This window comes from Myotis lucifugus, unplaced genomic scaffold (genome assembly GCF_000147115.1).
Source record: "Myotis lucifugus unplaced genomic scaffold, Myoluc2.0 scaffold_57, whole genome shotgun sequence".
NCBI lineage: Eukaryota > Metazoa > Chordata > Mammalia > Chiroptera > Vespertilionidae > Myotis > Myotis lucifugus.
This window is the reverse complement of record NW_005871105.1, coordinates 6,294,929-6,315,456: the sequence shown is the minus strand read 5'-3', so window position 1 is coordinate 6,315,456 and position 20,528 is coordinate 6,294,929. Positions and strand designations below refer to the sequence as shown.

General features: G+C 39.9%; 1 protein-coding gene across 3 annotated transcripts in view; it reads right to left on the bottom strand.

The window, feature by feature from the left end:
- The window catches only part of RNF217 (ring finger protein 217), a 49,879-nt gene that overhangs the window by 19,665 nt on the left and 9,686 nt on the right, over window positions 1-20,528 (bottom strand). For 2 of the 3 annotated variants that reach the window (XM_023754191.1, XM_023754190.1), the window contains exons 2-3: window positions 16,143-16,376; window positions 2,398-2,562 (exon numbers count right to left, since the gene is read on the bottom strand). In XM_023754191.1, the coding sequence (XP_023609959.1) occupies window positions 2,398-2,562; window positions 16,143-16,376 (399 nt within the window). Of the gene's footprint in view, window positions 1-2,397; window positions 2,563-16,142; window positions 16,383-20,528 lie in introns of those variants that run through there. The other variant, XM_014456247.1, reaches the window with a different exon arrangement.

The following is a 20,528-nucleotide window of genomic DNA, read 5'->3' as shown; positions in this document are numbered from 1 at the left end:
AGTATTTCAAGCTTTCGCACAAAACATAAATTAAGCAAACACACCATTTGCACATAAAAATGGTAAGATGCTAAATTTTATGTTTGTTTTTTTTACCACAATACAAAAAACATGTGAGTCCTGATACTGTTTCCAAAGTCACATGCTTAAAAGCAAACTGAAACCATTTGTATTCAAAACAGGCAATAAGAGATGACTTAAACTGACATAAATGTTGTGGAACTTGAATCTCACCAGACAGTAGATTCTCTGCTACAAGGTGGTCACTTAAACTGATTCCACCTTCCTTGGTTCCTCTCCTTTCAGCCATTTCAAAGGTAATTCCCTTCGAAGCCCCTGCCTTTTAGCCACTGCCTCACCAGGGAACCAGCACGCATGCTTTCCCTTAACTGTGCATATTTGTGAAAACTGCGGGAAGTTTTCAGTGCATTCAGTAAAGTCATTACAGTCGGCTGCCTTTTCTTTCTATACATCAGAGTTCTTTTAATGTTCGATGAGGGATTACAGTCACAAAGGTATGTTTCTATGTATTACCTCAACTCATTCAGGATTTCCCACTGCATAATGCTGCAGTGTTGCTCATTCCGCATACAGTCTTACAGCCAGGCTAACAGGTAATTGTTTTCATAGCTTTCCAGAGAGATATAAGGTATACTTATGTACAAAAAGTTAAGTAGAATGACTTAACAGCACACCTAAATTCCTACTGGCCTTCATTTAGTCTGAAACTGAGCAGTAGCTTTCAATAAACAGAAAAGACAACAGAGGGGGAAAGGCCTTATTGTTCCGTTGTCCATCAATGGATGAAGAATAAAATGTACTGAGCAGCTGGATCGGAAGAAGCCCTAAAATCGAAAGGATTAACTGCAGATGAAATTGCCATCTATAGGGAAAACAAAGAAAGTTTTAGCACAAACATCTTCACACCTCACTTTTAAGAGAGCCAGGTCATCTAAACTATTTCTAAAATTTCTTCCAATTAACTAAGAACGTGACATGTTATTCCAGGCAATATTTTTATTTACTATATGTATAAACTAGTATGTGCATTTGGCATAGTGATTCATGCTCATTAACCAGCCTCAGATACTTTTATTGCTTCAAGTTGAATTCACAATGATTAATTTAAAAATTTGTCTGAAACTTCAAATTTTATTTATCTCTTGCTAAGTTTCCAGGAAAGAAATTGCAGAATTGTTCTTAAAGGGAAATAAAGCCCAACTTAGACATGATTTTAAAAAATAAATTTGGCAAAAAGTGGAAACCCCATATGGTAGACTACACATATACATATACACACATATAATTTTCTAATGTGAACTTTAAAAAACAACTTCAAATTTCAACAATTCCTATTCTGCCAGCATCAAATCCAAAGTTTCCTGGCTGAACTGACTTGCTACTTTCTCTTTGGACACTCTTTCAACATCAAGGTCAAAGCTCAGATACCTGCTCACTCCTGCTTACTTGCATGATTATCAAGAGAATGAGGAAAAATGGAATTCATACAATTCCTAAGTCCTGATTTTAGCGCTTAGATTTACAAGAGGCAAATGATCAGTTTACTGTAACCCTCAAGTGACGAGCAGTGGCAGAGGGAAAGACAAGCAAAGGGTCGCAGGATTCAGAGCCTGCATAGTGGAGAAGTTATTATAATACATGTAGCAAACTGGAAACAATACGTGGATACCATTTTCATACTAGCTTTACCCTGTACACACATCTCCATTTGTAAGTGGAAAAGAAGAATTTGGAAGTTTAAAGACAATTATTTATATACTAGAAGCCTGGTGCACAAAATTCATGCACAGGGGTGGGAGGTGGTTCCTCAGCCCAGCCTGCAACCTCTCCAATCTGGGACCCCCTCGGTGGACATCCCTCTTGCAATCTGGGACCGCACGCTCCTAACCGCTCGCCTGCCTGCCTGCCTGCCTGATCACCCCTAACCCTCTCTGCCTGCGGGCCTGATTGCCCCTAACTGCCCTCCCCTGCCAGCCTGATTGCTCTTAACTGCCCTCCCCTGCCAGCCTGATCTCCCCGTAACTGCTCTCCCCTGCCGGCCTGATCGCCCCTAACCACCTCTGCCTTGGTCCCCGCCACCGTGGTTTTGTCCAGAAGGATGTCTGGTCTAATTAGCATATTACCCTTTTATTAGTATAGATAACCACTCTAAATTTTGAAATGTAATGCAAAAAGCATATACATTGTTCATATACAAAATTTGCAATTTAGTTATGTGATATAATTACTCTTCTAAAATGAAATAGCACATATACTTCTTCTCCTCACCTGCAATAATAAAGTCATACCTACAATTCACTCCAATGTTGTAATAATATTACTCAATGACATGCAGGTGCACATGTGTCGGTTCTTTCCACCTAAAGGTGAGCTCACCTTGCACTTTGGACACTTCTGGGCGTTCCGCTGGCCGTGCTCAATCTCGCTGGCCCAGTGACGCAATAGTTTGTCTCCTTTTTTGTACTCCTTGCAATTAACACCTTCATGCCAAGGAGAGTGGCACTTAAAACACCAGACGAATTGGCAAGTGGGGCACTGGATCTGTGTAAAGAAACGTAGGGTTAAGCACGAGTAGAGAAATGCTGAAAGAGTCCAAAGGATAAGAATGGTGATGCTGGGAGAAATTAGCTAAACGGTTTATCATTTATCCAGATTTAAAGTATCCCCCCCTCTCCAAGACGTAAACTACAACGCAATATGACTGTTCTGTTATTTAAGGAGGAAAGCAGTGCTTTGGCATGGATGATTCGGCTGTTTGTAGGCTACACTAGACTTAAACACTTGGGACATTCTGGAAATCAATTTGGTCTTAAGAAAATCTCCCAGATTGAAACAGAATACAACCTGATCCACATCCACACACTCAGGAGGCGGCCTTTAAATTCACTTTCTCTTGAACCAAGTTTCCTAGCATTTCCATTGCTCTTTTTACCAATGGCTTCATTCACTTTTATAAAAATCAAAACGCCCCAGATGTTTCATCAAATGAAAAAACACTGGCAAACATACTGCATTTGCTATACCAGCACTTGCTATGAAGCACCACCTGAAATAATGGATAGCTCCTTTTTTTGCTATCAATCTAAGGGAGGCTAATGATAAAAGTAATACAAAGGATCCTATTAGAAATATATCAGTCTTGGTGGTTCTGTGGCCTGTTAGCTAGGAAACCATCAGAAAGATGTCATTGTATTTTTCACTGTGTGGTGGTGTATGTGAGTGTGTGTGTGTCTGTTCATTGAAAACATTTGACCTCCATGTGGCATGGAAGACTTTACCTGACTTCCTTTATTTTGAATGACAATGGAATACCTAATTCTTACACAATGTTTCTGGTCCTCATTCTCAGAAGACATGGGCATGCTCTAGCCAGTGTGGCTCAGTGGATAGTGTCGGCCTTCAGAATGAAGGGTCCCGGGTTTGATTCTAAGCAAGGGCACATAACTAGGTTGCAGTCTCAATCCCTGGTCCTGGTCAAGGAGCATGTGGGAGGCAACCAATAGATGTGTCTCTCTCATATCGATGTTTCTCTCTCTCTGTCTCACCCTTCCTTCCACTCTCTAAAAATCAATAGAAAAATATACTCGGGTGAGGATTAACACACAAGAAAGAAAGAAATATCTGTTCAATAAACAAACTTAATTTAAAAAACAAAACCAGAAAAATAACAACATGGCAGTTGTTGACTTTCCGACATGTTAGATTACAGTGAATTAACAAAATACCTGACGCTGAACAATACTGATTACTGACGATTTCTCTGAATTTCTGCATACTAATTACTTCACATGAGTGAATTTACTGACTACATTTTGAAAATCAGAATTTCTTTTGGTAAACAATACAAAGTCACTACTTACTTTTTGGAAAACTACTTTTTTTTGACAACAGTGATTCCAATATATACATTAATTGAGTGGCAATTATAATCATAACTCAAAGCACTGCTGTTTTCACTTATGTCAAGAATAGATAATACTATTCCCATGTAAATATGAACAAAAGTACTTTTGCTTTTCATTTATATCAAAACAAAATAATATTTTGTCTACATTTTTTAATCTTTGTGTTTATTTGTTGAAATTGTGTCACATGGTAATGTTTATACTGCTGCATCACATGCATTACTTAGTTTCATCAACAAAATAATTCTGCAAAGGAGGTATGAACACCACAAGTTTACAGAGGAAACTAAGGCTCAGAGATTAAATAACTTGCCCCGAGTGACATCACAAGTATGTGTTAAAAAGAAATTGAAACAAGAAGTCTGCCTGGCTCCAAGGCCAGCATTCTCACTGCGCCAAAAGTCTTTCTCATACTAAACAGCATCCTTTCTTTGACGATTGAAAACCAAATTATAGAAGGCAAAGAAGGTCATGTAACTGAACTATTCAGTAAGTCAGAATTTTACATGATTACCAACATTAGGTGAACTTTAAAAATCTTTTTCAAGATTTTACTCACATAAATTAAGATAATCCTTGATTTTTTTTTAAAAAAAGGACTTTATTAGTCAGTCACTTAAAATAACCATTTTTTGCCTTTTACTAATCATTAAAGTGAAAATATGTCATATTTAAAGTAAGAAGACAAAGTTAAAGCATGTGAGCGCCAGATAATAAAAGAATATAAAGTGATCATTCCCCTATGTCACTGAACTGTGAAGAAAAGACCTAATTATTACATGGGGCCTAAGTGAATGTAATTTTCAAATGTAATGAATGAAATGAGGAAGCTGTCAGAAGATGCTGCTTTTCCTCACGTAGCTGCCATTCTGTCAGAAGGGTCTAAATACTTAATTCAGTTCCTTTCTCATAGACATTATTCATAATTCTCAATAACTGGGCTCTAGCACCGTCACATAAAATAACTCTCTGGGTTTTAATCAGTCAGTCTTAGATTATATTTATGAAATGAACAGAAGGATGAATGTAATGATGCTTTGAAACTGGGATTAATTCTATGAATGTTAGGTTCAAGGATTTTGGGGGCCAAGTGCTGAGCAATCACTTCCATGGCTCTCTAATGAAGACCATGAGAAACGTGATTCTCCTGAGGCACCAGAATAATAAGGCATCTGCCAGTTGGTGTCACTACGAGGGACTCCGATCCATTTCTCATCCTGAACAACCAAGTCCTCCTGCAGATCCCGCTGCCAAGCCTATCAACACAGACTTGGCGGCAAACTGTGAAAGGAGTTTTGCATCAAGCTCTCAAGTAAAGATGAATCCCGTCTCTCACTGAAAACATTAAAATAACTATTGCTTTGCTTTGGATTAAACAATAAAAGGACGAACAGCGAACCCCAACAGCCTTGTTCTTCAGACTGCACCTGAATGCTCTGATTACTGACTTTTTGGTCTGAAGATGCCTTAGTCATTCTGACCTTTCCCCTATTCAAAACCAGCCTTACCTAACACACACAGAGACATCAACGCTGCATCTTCCTCCATTCGTTTATTGATGCCTATTCCTCCACATGCAGTGCCATCTCACAAGCACAGACCTCCCACAGAGCCTGTCTTCCGAGTAACTACAGTCACACAGGGGTCACCGTGCTCTAACCTCGCTACTCTGTGTGGTGAGAGGAGCAGCACCCGGGAGCTGGTTGGAAACAAAGAATTCATGTCACACTGAGACCTACTGAATCAGAGCTGCAATTTCACAAGGCCCCCAGATGATTCAAAGACACGCTGACATTTCAGAAGCACTGCTCTGTACCATGTGACCCCATCTCCCCGGACACAATGGATTTACAGAAGGAATGCGACCCTAAACCAAAAACATGTATGGGGTGGCTGGTATGCACTTTGTGCAGCAGGCAGCTTACTGATGAATAGAGACTAGCCAAGCCAGACTCTGTTTTTTAAAACTTATTTTTATCATTGCAAGTATTACAGATGTCCCATCCCCTTCCCCCCTGCCGCCTTCACCACACTATTGTCTGTGTCCCTATGTTATGCATGTAAATTCTTCGGTTAATCTCTTCCTCCAGCCCTTTCCCTCTGAGATTTGTCAGTCTGTTCCATGCTTCTATGTCTCTGGATCTATTTTGTTCCTCAGTTTGAGGAGTGACATGGCGATACACATACCCTTTGCCTTTGCTGTGGAGGCAAAGATGGAAGCGAGCTTAGTGACCATAGTGCCGATCATGGGACGAGGGGACAAGAAAGGGCAGTTCGGATTCTCCGCGGGGCCTGTCTGCGTGGCGGCGGAGACTGGGCTCCTGCCCTTCCTACTTCCTGCGGAGCCTTGCAGTGACCCTCAGTAAGTGAGAGAGCACATCTCTGCGCTGTGTAAGCGGAGAAAGTCCCATTAACACAATCTGTCTACTGAAATCTTATCCAGATCAGATGCTACTTGTTTCAAGACGTTTTCTCTGCTCCCCCCACACCGCCCAACAGATTCAGTGTCTGTCTTACAGCACATGTACTAGTACACGTCTCATCTCCCTAGCGGCCTGCAAGCTCACGAGGGCGAAGGCTGCATCTCATTCATCCTGTCTGTCCCAAGTTAAACAGCACAGAGCTCCTGGCACATGGAAGGTACTCAGCAAATCATGTATAAAGTGAATGACTTTGCCCATAGCAAGTACTATATATTGGCTAACATTCAATGAATCCAAAGAAAAACCAACACATCTGATTTATGACCAGTGACTGAGATGTTATCACTACCTCTTAGGTCAGCAGATGAGGTTTACTAAATATTTTACCCACATGACATTTTGCTGAGCATCATGATTAATGTGCAAACCCTTCTACCAGAGGCAGGGTAGCAAGTGTTTCAAGAAGAAAATTATCAGAGTTAGGAATCTTAATTAACGTGTCCCGGAATCCATGAAAGGTGAAATAACTTCATATTACATTTTTAACTCTTGAATTCCCTTAGTTTTTCCAGAAATCTGAGGTCACAACAACACTCAGAAGACAAGTTAAACCAATGCACTTTTCCTAAGCAAATGGTATTTTCTCTTGACAGTTCATCATGCCAAATAAAGAAATAACCCACAAAGTTAAAACAGAGTTCAAAACCGAAGAGCTCCCCAGATTAAGTTTTTCTTTGCCTAAATTCTATATATTCCTACATACATAATTATCTATCTATATAGTAGAGGAATATGCAAAATAGCCCGGACGCCATAACATCACAACCGGACAGCAGGGTCCTGAAGCTACATGGCACCTAGCCGGAGCGAGGGACCCCAGGCCAAGCCCCCCACCCCGTGGGGCTTGACAGGGGACCTCAGGCCGTGCCCCCCGCCTGGCGGGGCTTGACGGGGTCCTGAGGCTGCACCCCCCCACCCAGAGGGGCTCGACGGGGATGGGGCCGGCTGGGTCTGGGTCTCACCAAATGGGGGTGGGGCCGGCCGGTCTGGGTCTCCTGCGTTTTTGAAGCACATGCGAGTGGTGGGCGGGGACTTGACTCCAGGTCCCGTGGCATGCCCCAGACTCTGACAGGGGGGAGATTTTCATATACATTTTACTAATTTTCTTTTATCTCTGACACTTCTATTATAGAGAAAGGGCAAATAGCAATATTAAAATATTTCCTCTAATTAACTCACTTTTAATGTGCATGAATTTCGTGCACTGGGCCACTAGTTTTAAATAAATCACAAAATCACTGCTTATCAAAGTCAGAATATTAGACAACACCCACGTGTAAATGTAGGATTACAAATACACGCTAACTCAGTTTCCCAAGAAGAATTTGCTTCATTAGAACTTCAGGTGAAGACAAGTACTCAATAAGGAAACATATTCATCAATTCATTTGCTCATTCAGCAAATATTTATTGAGCACCTTCAAGCAGCAGGTACTGAGTGTACTGATTTCAGACACATAAAAAAGAACAAAAATACTTGTCCTCAAGGAATGTACTGAAAGCAGACAGATATAAGCCCAGAGAGGTATGTGGCCATGTAAGAACTGCTAGAGGAGATGCTTAGACAAGTGGGTGCCATGGGATAGATGCTCCAGGGAAGAACGAAGGGTTAGTAAGGCCTTGAAATATGAGTGGAATGTCACTGGGACAAGTGACAATGGGGTAACACTTCAGGAAGAGGGCCCAGCCTGAGCCCCCACTGAGGCCTGCGAGCACACGGTGCATTGGGGAAATAGCAAGTGCTCTAGTGTAGCCCGAATAGAGATGTCACCTCAGCTGGCTGGACCCTGAGCCTTGCTGAAGTGTCCAAAAACCAGGTCCAATGAGTCTCACGTTAATGCACCTATGCTCTTGATGTCTCTCTCAAGATACACTGTGGTCCAAAAAACTCTTGATATGAAACATGTAAAACCTAGGGCTGTCAGACTAGGGTCTGCCTAAAAAAACTGATCAATGTGTAAATCATAGGCAAGTCTCGAGTTCTAAAAAGCTCAGTATCAACTTAAGAAGTCCTGACACCTTCTAGACCACTTGATAACAAGCACCAGGCTTGGCTTGCTTTTCTACCCACTCCCCAGCAGGCCCCCAGAGAGAAAGGGTTCTTCACTTGTCTCTTGTGCTGAAGATCCAAGGGATGATGCGATAAAGTGAAAAAAGAAACAAACAGTTCTCAGTCCCACTGCAGGTCAGTGTATGGTAGTTGTAAGCCTTGGTTCTTACACTTATTGTAGTTTTTGTCAGAGGTGGGTAAAAATAGCAAATGAATCCCAACATTTGGCTTCACCCCCCCACCAACATTTTGTTTTTGTTGTTAGAAGTTCAAGCACAAGTAAAGACTCTATAAAATATGACGGCTAATTTATGCATCAAGAAAGCAACAGAGAACAACTTTAACGAAGCATGTCATTAGTAACTAGAGGGTGAAGTGTATCCTAATAAAATTTAGTAGTACTGCATCATAGCTGTGTGATATACATTTTTTCAAGGGTAAAATATATAACACACCCATTCATTTAAGCTTACTTCTTTAAACTGGGCCAGACAACGTCATCCTTCTCTCCTTACAAATCTATACTAGCAACAATCACTTAAAAAACACTTGTTCTCTATCGGACCCTGACATCAATGATGCATTAATTCCAGGAGAAAACAGTGCGTGCCACAAACTAAACTGATCTTGCAGGGCTGATGCACAATCTAATGCTCAATTCGTAAACACTGTCAACTTACTAAAGTGCTGGGGTCGGAGAAAAACCAAAGAGCAAAGCAGCATGCTAACTACACTGTCATGGGAAAGCTTTAAACATTTACATGTAGAAAAATAATCTCAAGTCATCTCCACAAGAAAGAAGCTTAAGCACTATTCATTCTTTCATCTACCTAATTATACATGTAAGTTATTTATCAGAAATTCAACTATAAAGAGGTGCAGCTGGGATTTGGAAAAAACAAAGGATTGACAGGTCCCCCAGAAGCAGAAATCGTGGACAGCAATTGCCACTGCTAGGGCTAAAGAACCAAGGGAGTAAAGAAGTTTCTGGAGCCCAGTGAGAATAAGAAACACGGGTGAGAGAACACCTACGGGGAAGCTACAGTCATGTAGGGATACAGCTACTGCGAGAGCTGTGCCCTGACTCAGGAAGGGAGTGAGGAAGTAATGCATCCACTATTCTCTCTTTCCATCCTATCTTTTGCCAATGACAACCCTCGGCCGAATGCAAATAGAAATCAAGATGGTAAGGAGCCTGGAGAAGCAGTCCAGAGAGGCACTTTCTAGAGTACATGACAGGTCAGAGATGATTCAACAATAGACACGGAAGACGATTACCCAAATTCCAGACGTTCACTTAAGCATTATTTAAATAACACCAATTAGGAATAACAAACCCATTCATTTTATTATAGTCTTAAAGACCTTAGAAAAGCTCTTATACCACTTGAGGAAATAATGTATTTGTGAGGTTTTATAAAATGTGATTTCTACCCAGAAGGTTTATAATTACAAGAAAAAGGAATGCTAAATACATAATGTAGGAACACAGGACAAGTTTTCCTGTTTTTTTCTTTTCCCTTATGGTGAGTCCAAATACCATTTTGTGAGTTATCGAGGTTTTGCTTTATCTTTGTGGGAAGAAGAGTAGGGAATACTATTAGTTTTGCTTTAAGGAAACCATTAAGAGAATTACCTCTAGCACGTTCCCTGTGCTGATTTACGGTATGTCTGCCCTTCAATGCACTCCAAATCAATGGGAAAACGGGGACTGTTTCTTCATCTACACTTGGAAATAAGAAGGAAACCTAGAACTGCTCCTACCTCAGTAAAATAACGACATTTAACCATTTTCAATGATTTTCATCTTCTCTCTTCCATGAAAAACTACAACGTGCACTAATTCCCCAAACATACTTTTTCCATTTCTGTGAATTCAGTGACCATCCCTCCCAATTATGAATGCTTTCCATTAGATCACTACTGAGCATAAGATCCATGTTTCCTGGAAATCTCTTTAATGCCCCAAAGGGTCTTCAAACTTAACATTATCAACACATTTTAAACTGAATTAGTTTTCCACCCACTAAAAGCACTCGTTTTCCTCAAGACAGAGTCAGTTTCATCCCTCCTTTACTCCCACCATCCGTTACCCAATCTTTTATTCCACCTTGATTCTTTTTGACTCCTCTATCCCCTTCCCAATAACCCAGGGTTGCTCATTCTGCTGTCCTTGCCAAAAAATGAGAACAAGCATAATAATCTATAGCGAGTGTTGAGAGCACTTAGGATATGTCAGAGATGGTGCTAAGCACTTTATATGTGTGATGTCATTTAATCCTTACTAAACTCTTATGACAGGTACTATTACCACCCCAACTACCACTAAAAGATGTACAGACTATACTCAAGGTTATAGAGATGGTATGAGGCAGGGTGAGAGTTTATTTTTCATTTTTATTGATTTCAGAGAGGAAGGGAGAGGGAGAGAGAGAGAAACATCAATAATGAGAATCACTGATGAGCTGCCTCCTGCACATCCCCTACTGGGGATCGTGCCCACAACCCAGGTATGTGCCCTTGACCAGAATCGAACCTGGGACCCTTCAATCCACAGGCCGACTCTCTATCCACTGGGCCAAACCACCAAGGGCCAGAGTGAGAGTTTAAATCTAGTTTGAAGTTAGTGCTCTTCCTACCTTTTCCCGCTTGGCACATTCAAAATTTCAAGGCTTAGTTTAATGAGTCTATTCTTTAATGAAGCCTTTCCAATCTCTCCTATCCTTTCTTTTCCTATGCTCTCAGTATTTCCCATTCACATTCATTATAACACACATTATTATTTATACATTGGCCCATTTATTACTTCCTTTAACAAATATATTTTGAGAGCATACTCTACCTGACACAGTGCGTGATACAGGTTATCAGCAGTAAGCAAGCCTGGACCTGGCCTCCTGGAGACCAGTGGGAAAGAGACTTTAAGTAAATAACCACACAAATTCACCATAAAACCCCAGATGATAGTTGCTATGGGGAACGACTTCAGGTGCTGGTGACGTGTCTGTCTCCAGGCATCGCGTGAGTGCCAGGAAAGCCGCAACCTCAACCTTTTTATTTCCCCATCACTAACTTGTTCCCTGTATTGATACCCAGTTGGAGTTGAGGTAATAAATTACAGGAACTGTTTAGGTTAGAAATTAGATTTCTAATTGGAAAAAATAAAATTAAATATGCAGAAATGGAATGGTAAAACTTTTTGGTCTCATGACAAGAGTTGAAGGGACACGAAGACAAATATTATGAATCAAAAAGGCTGTCTCCTGTATTCTCTCAATACAGGAATGCATTTGTTATATTTGATATAGTATGAGTTTGACAGAGTTCAGAATATAATGAAACCTCTATTTATTCAAACTTTTGCCAGAAGGGAGATGCTGAGTGAAGGCCTGGAAGCCTAACCTGGTGCATGAGAGAGTTCTTGTTACTGCTTGTTGATATACTAGTATTCTGTTTACACCTTTTTCATCTACTGAGTACAAAAGAATTAACAAGTGGTACTTATAAACACCCCCCCCAAACTATTCAAATGAAATCCCCAAATATGATACTTGAGACCTCAAATTTCATGTGAGATATAATCAAAGGTATTTCTTGCTATAAAATAACTGTGGTAGTTTCAAGCAATTTCCAACCTTCTGTGCTAAATGCTTTTGAATTGACAGCCAACGCCATAATAAATACCCAAAGAGTGACATTTTGGATTGAGATATTGTAACTCAATGACACAGAAAGAATAATATTGAAATATACATTACAAAGGTTTTATCAATAAATACAAAACCTGCTATAGGCTGTAAACAACAACAGAAAGAGATTTTAAATTGCTCACATATGTCATAGTCATAGCAACCTTTTTAAATTTATTTGTTGTCTTATGACTCAATTTATTGCATTCAAATACTTGAATTCACTGCTCTTAAAGTTATGATAAACTTGGAAGTGGGTTCTATTTTTTGGGAAATGCAATTTTAAGAAATTCAGCAAACCTAAAAATTATTCCTTTGTTCACCACAAAGAAGGAACATTCTAGTCTCAGTTGGTTTGCTGGAGTATCCATGTCCCTACTCATAACATCCAGACAGGTATAAACATGTAAATCAGGCAGTTAATAGTAATGTGAGACCTTGGAGTTCAATGGTTTAATGATGAAAAATGCTACATTAATATTACACTAAACAGTCAAATCATTGCTTCAGGAATTGTTTGAATGAGTCCTAGAACTTTGTACAATATAAAACAGAGGGATTATTTATATTTTCTGCTATAGATCTTCTATAAAAGTAAAAAAGAGTAACAGCCATAAGGATCCTCCAATTCTCTGTAGCTTTATTTTTCTTGAAAGTTGCTTAATAGTTTAATTTTATATTGAGATTTTCATCCCTCACCCATTTCTGTGGATTTTAACTGCTGCATAATCAGTAATATTTATTTGTGTGTATATTTTTTAATATATATTTTTATTGATTTCAGAGAGGAAGGGAGAGGGAGAGAGAGATAGAAACATCAATGATGAGAAAGAGTCATTGATTGGTGCCTCCTGCATGCCTCACATGGGGATTGAGCCCACAACCCAGGTATGTGCCCTGACCGGGAATCGAACCGATAGGTCCACACTCAACCACTAAGCCACACTAGCTGGGCAGTAACATTTATTTTGTATTGAATTCCCCATCTCCATAAATTTCCTTCTTTGCTCACCAAAAGTAGAAAACCAAGTTTATTAGATCTGAGACTTTGATCCATTTGCCCCCTGCTTCTCTTCTTACCTACAACTACTGCACTGACAGACATTGGAGGAAGCCTGATATTAGGAAATGTTATCAGAGTACCCTTGGTTCATTCAGAATTATACAAATATAGGGTCCTATAATTTTAATATATTCTATATGAAATACTGTGCATTGTGATAAATTATGCTCATTATAAGATAATTTGGTGATTTGGGATGAAATGAAACCTGTAACATTTCACTATTGCTATAATTGCATCTTAAATTATATCGCCTTTTACCCACTCCATAAAGCAATATATTTTTAAATTGTTTCCACTTTGATTCAATTATCCTATAAAAGAGTAATATGCAAATAGGCTGAACAGTGGAATGACTGGTGGCTATGAGGTGTACTGACCACCAGGGGGCAGATGCTCAATGCAGGAGCTGCCCCCTGGTGGTCAGTACACTCCCACAGGGGGAGCACTGCTCAGCCAGAAGCCCGGCTGATGGCTGGCAAGCTCAGTGGCAGTGATGGGAGCCTCTCCCGCCTCTGCAGCAGCACTAAGGATGTCTGACTGCTGGCCTGCAGGGAGCGGGCCTAAGCCATCAATCGGACACCCCCCAAGGGCTCCCAGACTGTGAAAGGGTGCAGTTGGGGCTGAGGGACCCCCCCAACTCCCGAGTGCACAAATGTCGTGCACCGGGCCTCTAGTGTATAGATAATTTAATTGATATAAATTCTAACATAGTATAGTCTGAGTTTATATATACATTTGTAAATATATAAATTATAAATATATAAATTATATATATGTACATTATATAATATGTATAATATATAATTCTAAATGTAATTTAGAAAAAAATTAAATATCCTACATTATGAAATAATAAGTCCTTCTGAAACAAGTAATTTCTGACAGCATCAGAAATTGGAATAACATAGAATTGGAATAAAAATAACCTAAGAATATATACAATCAAATAAAAGTATTCTATTGCTAAGTCAGCATTCAAAATCACTGTGAGGGTATTATTTAAGTTATAAAATTTTGTAACCTCAAATGCACTTTTTAAGAGACGAAAAAATGAAAGTTTTTTTCTTCCTTACAGTTATGCCTTAAAGAGACAAACCTGCACAAAATCTGTAACAGTGATGGTGAACCTTTTGAGCACGCGTGTCAGCATTTTGAAAAACCCTAACTTAACTCTGGTGCCGTGTCACATATAGAAATTTTTTGATATTTGCAACCAAAGTAAAACAAAGACTTATATTTCTGATACTTATTTTATATATTTAAATGCCATTTAACAAAGAAAAAGCAACCAAAAAAATGAGTTCACGTGTCACCTCTGACACGCGTGTCATAGGTTCACCATCACTGATCTATAATAAACGCATATCATATTATGATATGCTAATTAGACCGGACGTCCTTCCGGACAAAGCCGTGGTGGTGGGGGCCGAGGCAGAGGCAGCCACTGCAGCAGTCGGGGGGGTACGGGGAGGGGACCCCCAAGTCCCTTGCATGAATTTCGTGCAACAGGCCTCTAGTTAGAAAATAAAAAAATTAACTATGAGGGTCTAGCAGTTTCAAAAACCAGTGGGCTTTAAGAGGCTTTCACTAACCTAAGCTAGCTCATCACTACAATGGTGTGGAGGAAACCACTAGCTAAGCCATGGCCCCTCAGAGCTACAGAATGAATAATGCAGCATCTATTTCTTCCAAGCCACGGAACATGGGTGAAAACTTACCTTCAAGGGAGATGACTTCAAACAGCCTCTGAGACCACTTCATCCTGCCATTCTGCTGTAATGACAAGGATGAAAACTACTGCCGCAGCCTCATCACTTTTCCACTTCCTTTACTGCAAAGTTCCCAGGGCTGCTGCATCTTAGAGTTACCTAGTGAGGCTCAAAAATTTGCCAGACAACTGGGGCCCTGGTGTCTAAAAGCGCTCCAGGTGAGTCCAATGTGCAGTCCAGGCTGTGAACTATTGACTCACTCCCAGAGTTGCTGCCTTAGGTTTCTCTGCCTTGTCTGCCCTCCTGTGACATCCTCTATTAACACTGCCAGAATGATCTTCCTGTAAGGCCTACAGAATTAGAGTCACACTCCTGAGCACAGTGTAAAAGAGTCAACAGGATCTGCTCTTAAACACCTGACCAGCTGCCTCCCACACTCTCTCTCCACAAGCTCCACCAGCTCTTGTTTTCCACACGCGTCAGCCTCAGCCTCTGGGTCTGAGCACTGACTCATCTCTTGCTCTGAAATGCTCTCCACTGTTTTTATCTGTTTATCTGCCTGGAGAGTGTCTTCTCTATGAAGCCTCTCCTAACGTCCTAACCCCCAGACCCCAACATGTTCTCAAAGCACAAGTGCACGGGTTTCACGTTTGTCTGTCTGGTTTTGTTGTTTGGTCATATGGAAGTGTTATTTTAGAGCGCATGTCTCTCACCATCATTAGGCATTTTTTGAAGCAAGGGGTATGTCTCATTTGCCCCAAACTTAACACACTGCCTAGCGAATACTGACATTTCGTATTTGCTGAATAAATGAATGAACAGCATTTTATACTATTTTCACTTATTACCAACAGAGCCAGACGGGATTCATATTGGGTCTATGAACAACTCAAGCTTATAGTAAATTTTAAAAGTCTTAATATTTATTTAATATTTAGTAATAGTAAGGACAATTTCTTTAAAGATTAGCCTTTCAATTATGCTTCTAGATGAATGTGAAACATGGTTAAAGTCAAAGGAAAACCTTAATTACATCCTCAAGAGTGCTCTCTGATGATCAGCCTCCCCAGACCACACATTTTCAGAATCAGAGCCAACAGATACTCACCTTAGAGTACGGTTAGGGAAGGAAGCCCACTTAATGCCCACCACAAGCTGGCCTACTTTGGCTGCTCCCATCATGTGACATCTAACCCACAACTCTGGTGAACATGCTTACTTTGTATTTGCTTTCTGATCTGGAAGGGGTGGGAATATGTCCTTTTTTCTTGAAGGTTGTAAAGTGCTTGCATTGAGGGCATGGTTTGGTGCTGGCATCAATACGGCCAAGTTCCAAGAAGTATTTATATTTTATGGAGTCTTCGTGCGTCAGGTTATAGACAACCGTTGTTTCCTCCAGGAATTCAAAGCATTCTGTGATAGGGCATTTGATTTCTACTTGGCCAAGCTGTACCTGCATGGGAGAACAGATGGGAGAGACAACAAAGTCATCGGTTATTGCATCTCTCTTCTTTTTCTTCACAGAGTATTTTTTAATGATTATAGAAAAGAATCACCTGTTATTTTTTCATGGTTCCTAACATGGTAAATGCTAAGCACATTGGTGCCTATATTGAGCAGTACCAAAATGATTTGTAGTGTGTCCAGTGGCTCTCAACCTGTGGGTCGCGAACAATGAAAATACATCCTGCATATCAGATATTTACATTACGATTCATAACAGTAGCAAAATTACAGTTATGAAGTAGCAACGAAAATAATTTTCGTTGGGGGTCACCACGACATGAGGAACTGTATTAAAGGGTCGTGGCATTAGGAAGGTTGAGAACCACTGGACTTTAAGCATTCTCTCCTATTATAGTATTTGTGAATGTCAATGGGCCTAAACCACAGGCTCACTAAAGTAGCAAATTATCATCCCACTCTCTGGAAAGCCCAGGGTGAGACAGCCACTAAAGGAACAGCTAGAATGACAAGGTATTTCAGATATTTCAACCTTACCCCAGAACATGTCAGCACTAAACTTCAGGCACATGCAACCATTTTAAAAAGACAAAAAAGAGATTATGAATATATATATATATATATCTATATGTGTAATTTAAAAACTACCTGCTGAAAGTGTAAATTACTACTTCCTTTTATGCTACTATTGTACAAAGCAGGATCCACAGAGGTTTTTCAAATATTTGCCCCAAATGATTTTTTCTATTTTTTATGAGTCTGCCTATACTTGCAATCAGATTTTATTACATCGTTAAAAGTTATGATAATGTTACTATATCCCACATTATGTTTTATCACAAATCATTTTCATTTATAGCTCAAGACAGAAGTCCCCTGAGGATTTTTAAATAGACAGAAACTATGTGTGCTATTATAAGAAACTGGCTTAATGAGATGGATAAGACATTTTAAAAATTAATAAATGTTTCCTCTTTTCACATTCTGTTGACATTTGTCCAGCCCATGTCTGAGCCAGGTACTGGGTTAGACACTGGTGCTTTGCAAGTGTCTATCGGTAAAGGGGCAGTTGTGACACAAAGTGGTGAATATGGCTAACAGAGTGTCAGGGAGGATACGGGGGAGGCTTGGTAACCTCACACTCGGAAGTTTCAGAAGAGGCTTCTTGGAAGAAGTGAGGTTTCAAGTGAGATCTTAAGATTAGTAGGACTTTGTCAGATAACATACAAGATGTTTCCACAGGCAGAAGACACAGCAGGGGCAAAGGCCTGGAAGTAAAGAGCACAGAGCACCCTGCAGGAGGGACACCCATATCTTTCCCACACGCCCAGTGGATCCAATATGTCCTCAGGTACATGCACCCTAAGCTAAAGATGGCAGCCTCAGCGGCACTGGACGATGAGCAGGAAGACTGAAGTGCAATGTGTAGTTCAGAAAGATGAGGCTGTACAGACAGATCAGAGCGCAAGGGCAGAGCAGCAGAGCATGAAGCCATCCTGGACATCTGGACGTTTTCCTATGAGAATGGGAAACTGTGGTCTTAGCGTGTAAAAGATGACTTCTTTCCATTCCACACAGAAGGGGCTCACCACTTGGGCCATCTCAGTGACTCTTATTTATTGGGAAGGTACATATGTTAGGGGGTACCAGCCGGAATACTTTTTGTCCCAGGTCCATGTTTTAATCTGGCCTCCCTCAACTATAAATTTATTTGTTCGAACTATAGAAATGATAACAATGGAAGTAGCAATTCCACAGCTACCCAGGAACAGTCAGATCTTACGGGAATGGAATATCCTTTAGGGACCAAGAATGTAAGGGAGCTTCCGGGGAGTGGGTTATCACGTTACTCCTTCAGCGGCAGTGTTTGTTACTACACCGCATTAGCATACCTGCCATCTAACGTCCAACCAAATACCTTTTCTTCTAAAGTGTTTCTCAAATCTGCCTGCAAATCCACTCCATCTCCATAGAACACATGATTTCCTTATGCTTTCACACTGTCTGCATTTTGCCGATTCTCTGAAAGCTCCAAAATCTCCAAAATCCCTACCCCACTACATTGAGTCAAATGATCTCATATTTTATTAAACAGAAGCACTATGATCATATTTCCTCATATTTCCACTGCTAACTGCCCCTATATATTTTTTGTCTTCCTTTCTTTTACAGTGTAGGGCCTAAATCTACTTCCAGGACAATGGCATGAGTCGCTTGAAGTGTTTGTTGAAAATTCAAGTTTACTGGCCCACAAAGCACCTACAAAATTTTAATCATTGCTGATAAGCTAGTCACTGGCCATTTGGAACAATTACTCATACAATCCTTTGAATTACTCATACCTCTTCATACAAACAATATCCGTCTTTTCATAATAAAATGCTATTCATGGCCTATATCTCTTGGCCTATACAAGTCTATCTTTTCTCAGAATAACTTCCTGAAAAAAATCACTAGCAAACAAGTCATCATGATTAAGCAAAGTACATTCATTTACTCAACAAGATAACGTATTTCATCAATTCAAGCATGCATTTTTTTCAACATTGTAATATCTTAGAAGTCAAGATTATCTTACAATCAATAGTCTTTAAAACTATGGCATTGTGCCATAGTTTAATTTGCGGTGTTTTTATTTTCTTGGTGGCTCAGAATATAATACTGCATCCTACAATTGATCATGTCTTAGATTTCAATGAAATGCGGTTTTTATGGGTTAGGCAGTATGAGGGACTCTGGAGAGGTGAAGAGAGAGACAGGACTTCTATTGGAGGCCATTTATGATACACAAGTGAATAAACCAGGCAGACTGTCATCAGTTATGACACCAGAGAAGGTATCTGAGGAGGTGACAACTTAAACTGAGAACTACAGGGCGTGTCATGCAGAGAGCTTGGGGGAAGGGACTGCAGGCAAAGGAAACAAGGATAACGGCCCCAGGGCAGAAGGTGCCCAGTGTGTCTGTGTTCAGAGAACAGAACTGGGTGACTGGAACACCTCCGAAACCAGCCAGAACACACAGGCCTTGTTGGCTGCGATAAGAAGTGTGAATTGTATTCTACGTTCAATATGAATCATTGACTGGTTTTGTGGTGAGTGACATACCCCAAGTTACATTAAAAAATCAGTCATACTCTTCCTGTAGAATGAACAGTAGAAGAACAAAAGCGGAAACTAGGAGAATAGTATGACTCTGGATTGCACCTGTTCTTACCACCACTGGCATCTAACTGTGGCCGTCTTCCAGGCAGGAAATGACAGAAGATGGAACTAGGTAGCCAGAGATAGGCAGGGGTTCTGTATGGCAGTGAACCAAATGGGGTTTGGTGATGAACCAGATATGGAGCATAAAGTAAAGGAAGAAATCAAGGATGACTCTAGGTTTTTGCTTGAAATAATCCGATTGGTAGGTGCTACTTACTGAGTTTTTTTTTAAATAAAATATAGTTTATGTGGATATGTGATATTTGCTGGAAGTGATTCACTGCCAATTTATTATAGTAACAAGAATAAAGATCACTAATTCATCCAAAAAGCATATTGAGCTCTTACAATATCACACAAAAAAGATATAAAGTAGTTTAAGTCATGAATCTTGCCTTAATGGAATATGAGGATACAGTAATTAAATTTGTGTTGACAGTCTTTTCTAGCAACTTGGGATTTGACGGTACTAATTCATTTAATATTTTACCCAATGTTTGAAATTCTTTTGTTAGGGATAATCATAAACATATGCAAAAGTTGGCAGATGGGTATTATGAGACCGTAAGGACTCCTTCTCCAGCTTCAACAATAATCAACTATTGGACACGTGCTTTTTCTGTGCCCTGACACAGATGGCCCTCCCATATTACTTTGAAGCAAAACCCAGAAATTATGTCATTTCATTCATAAATATGGTAGTATTTATGAAAGAAAACAAGTCTTTTAAAAAACATTACCATGATATCAAATATCTCCCCAGAAGACAATAATTCTTCAAAATCAATTTAACAGTTTAAATAACGTGTCACCAAAATTGTTTACAGGATTTTATGTACTTAATATACATAAAACCAAGATATTTTTAATTTGTTATTTTCAAATGCTAATACTACTATTCATATCACTGGAAAATACACTTTCCAATTCTTCTGAA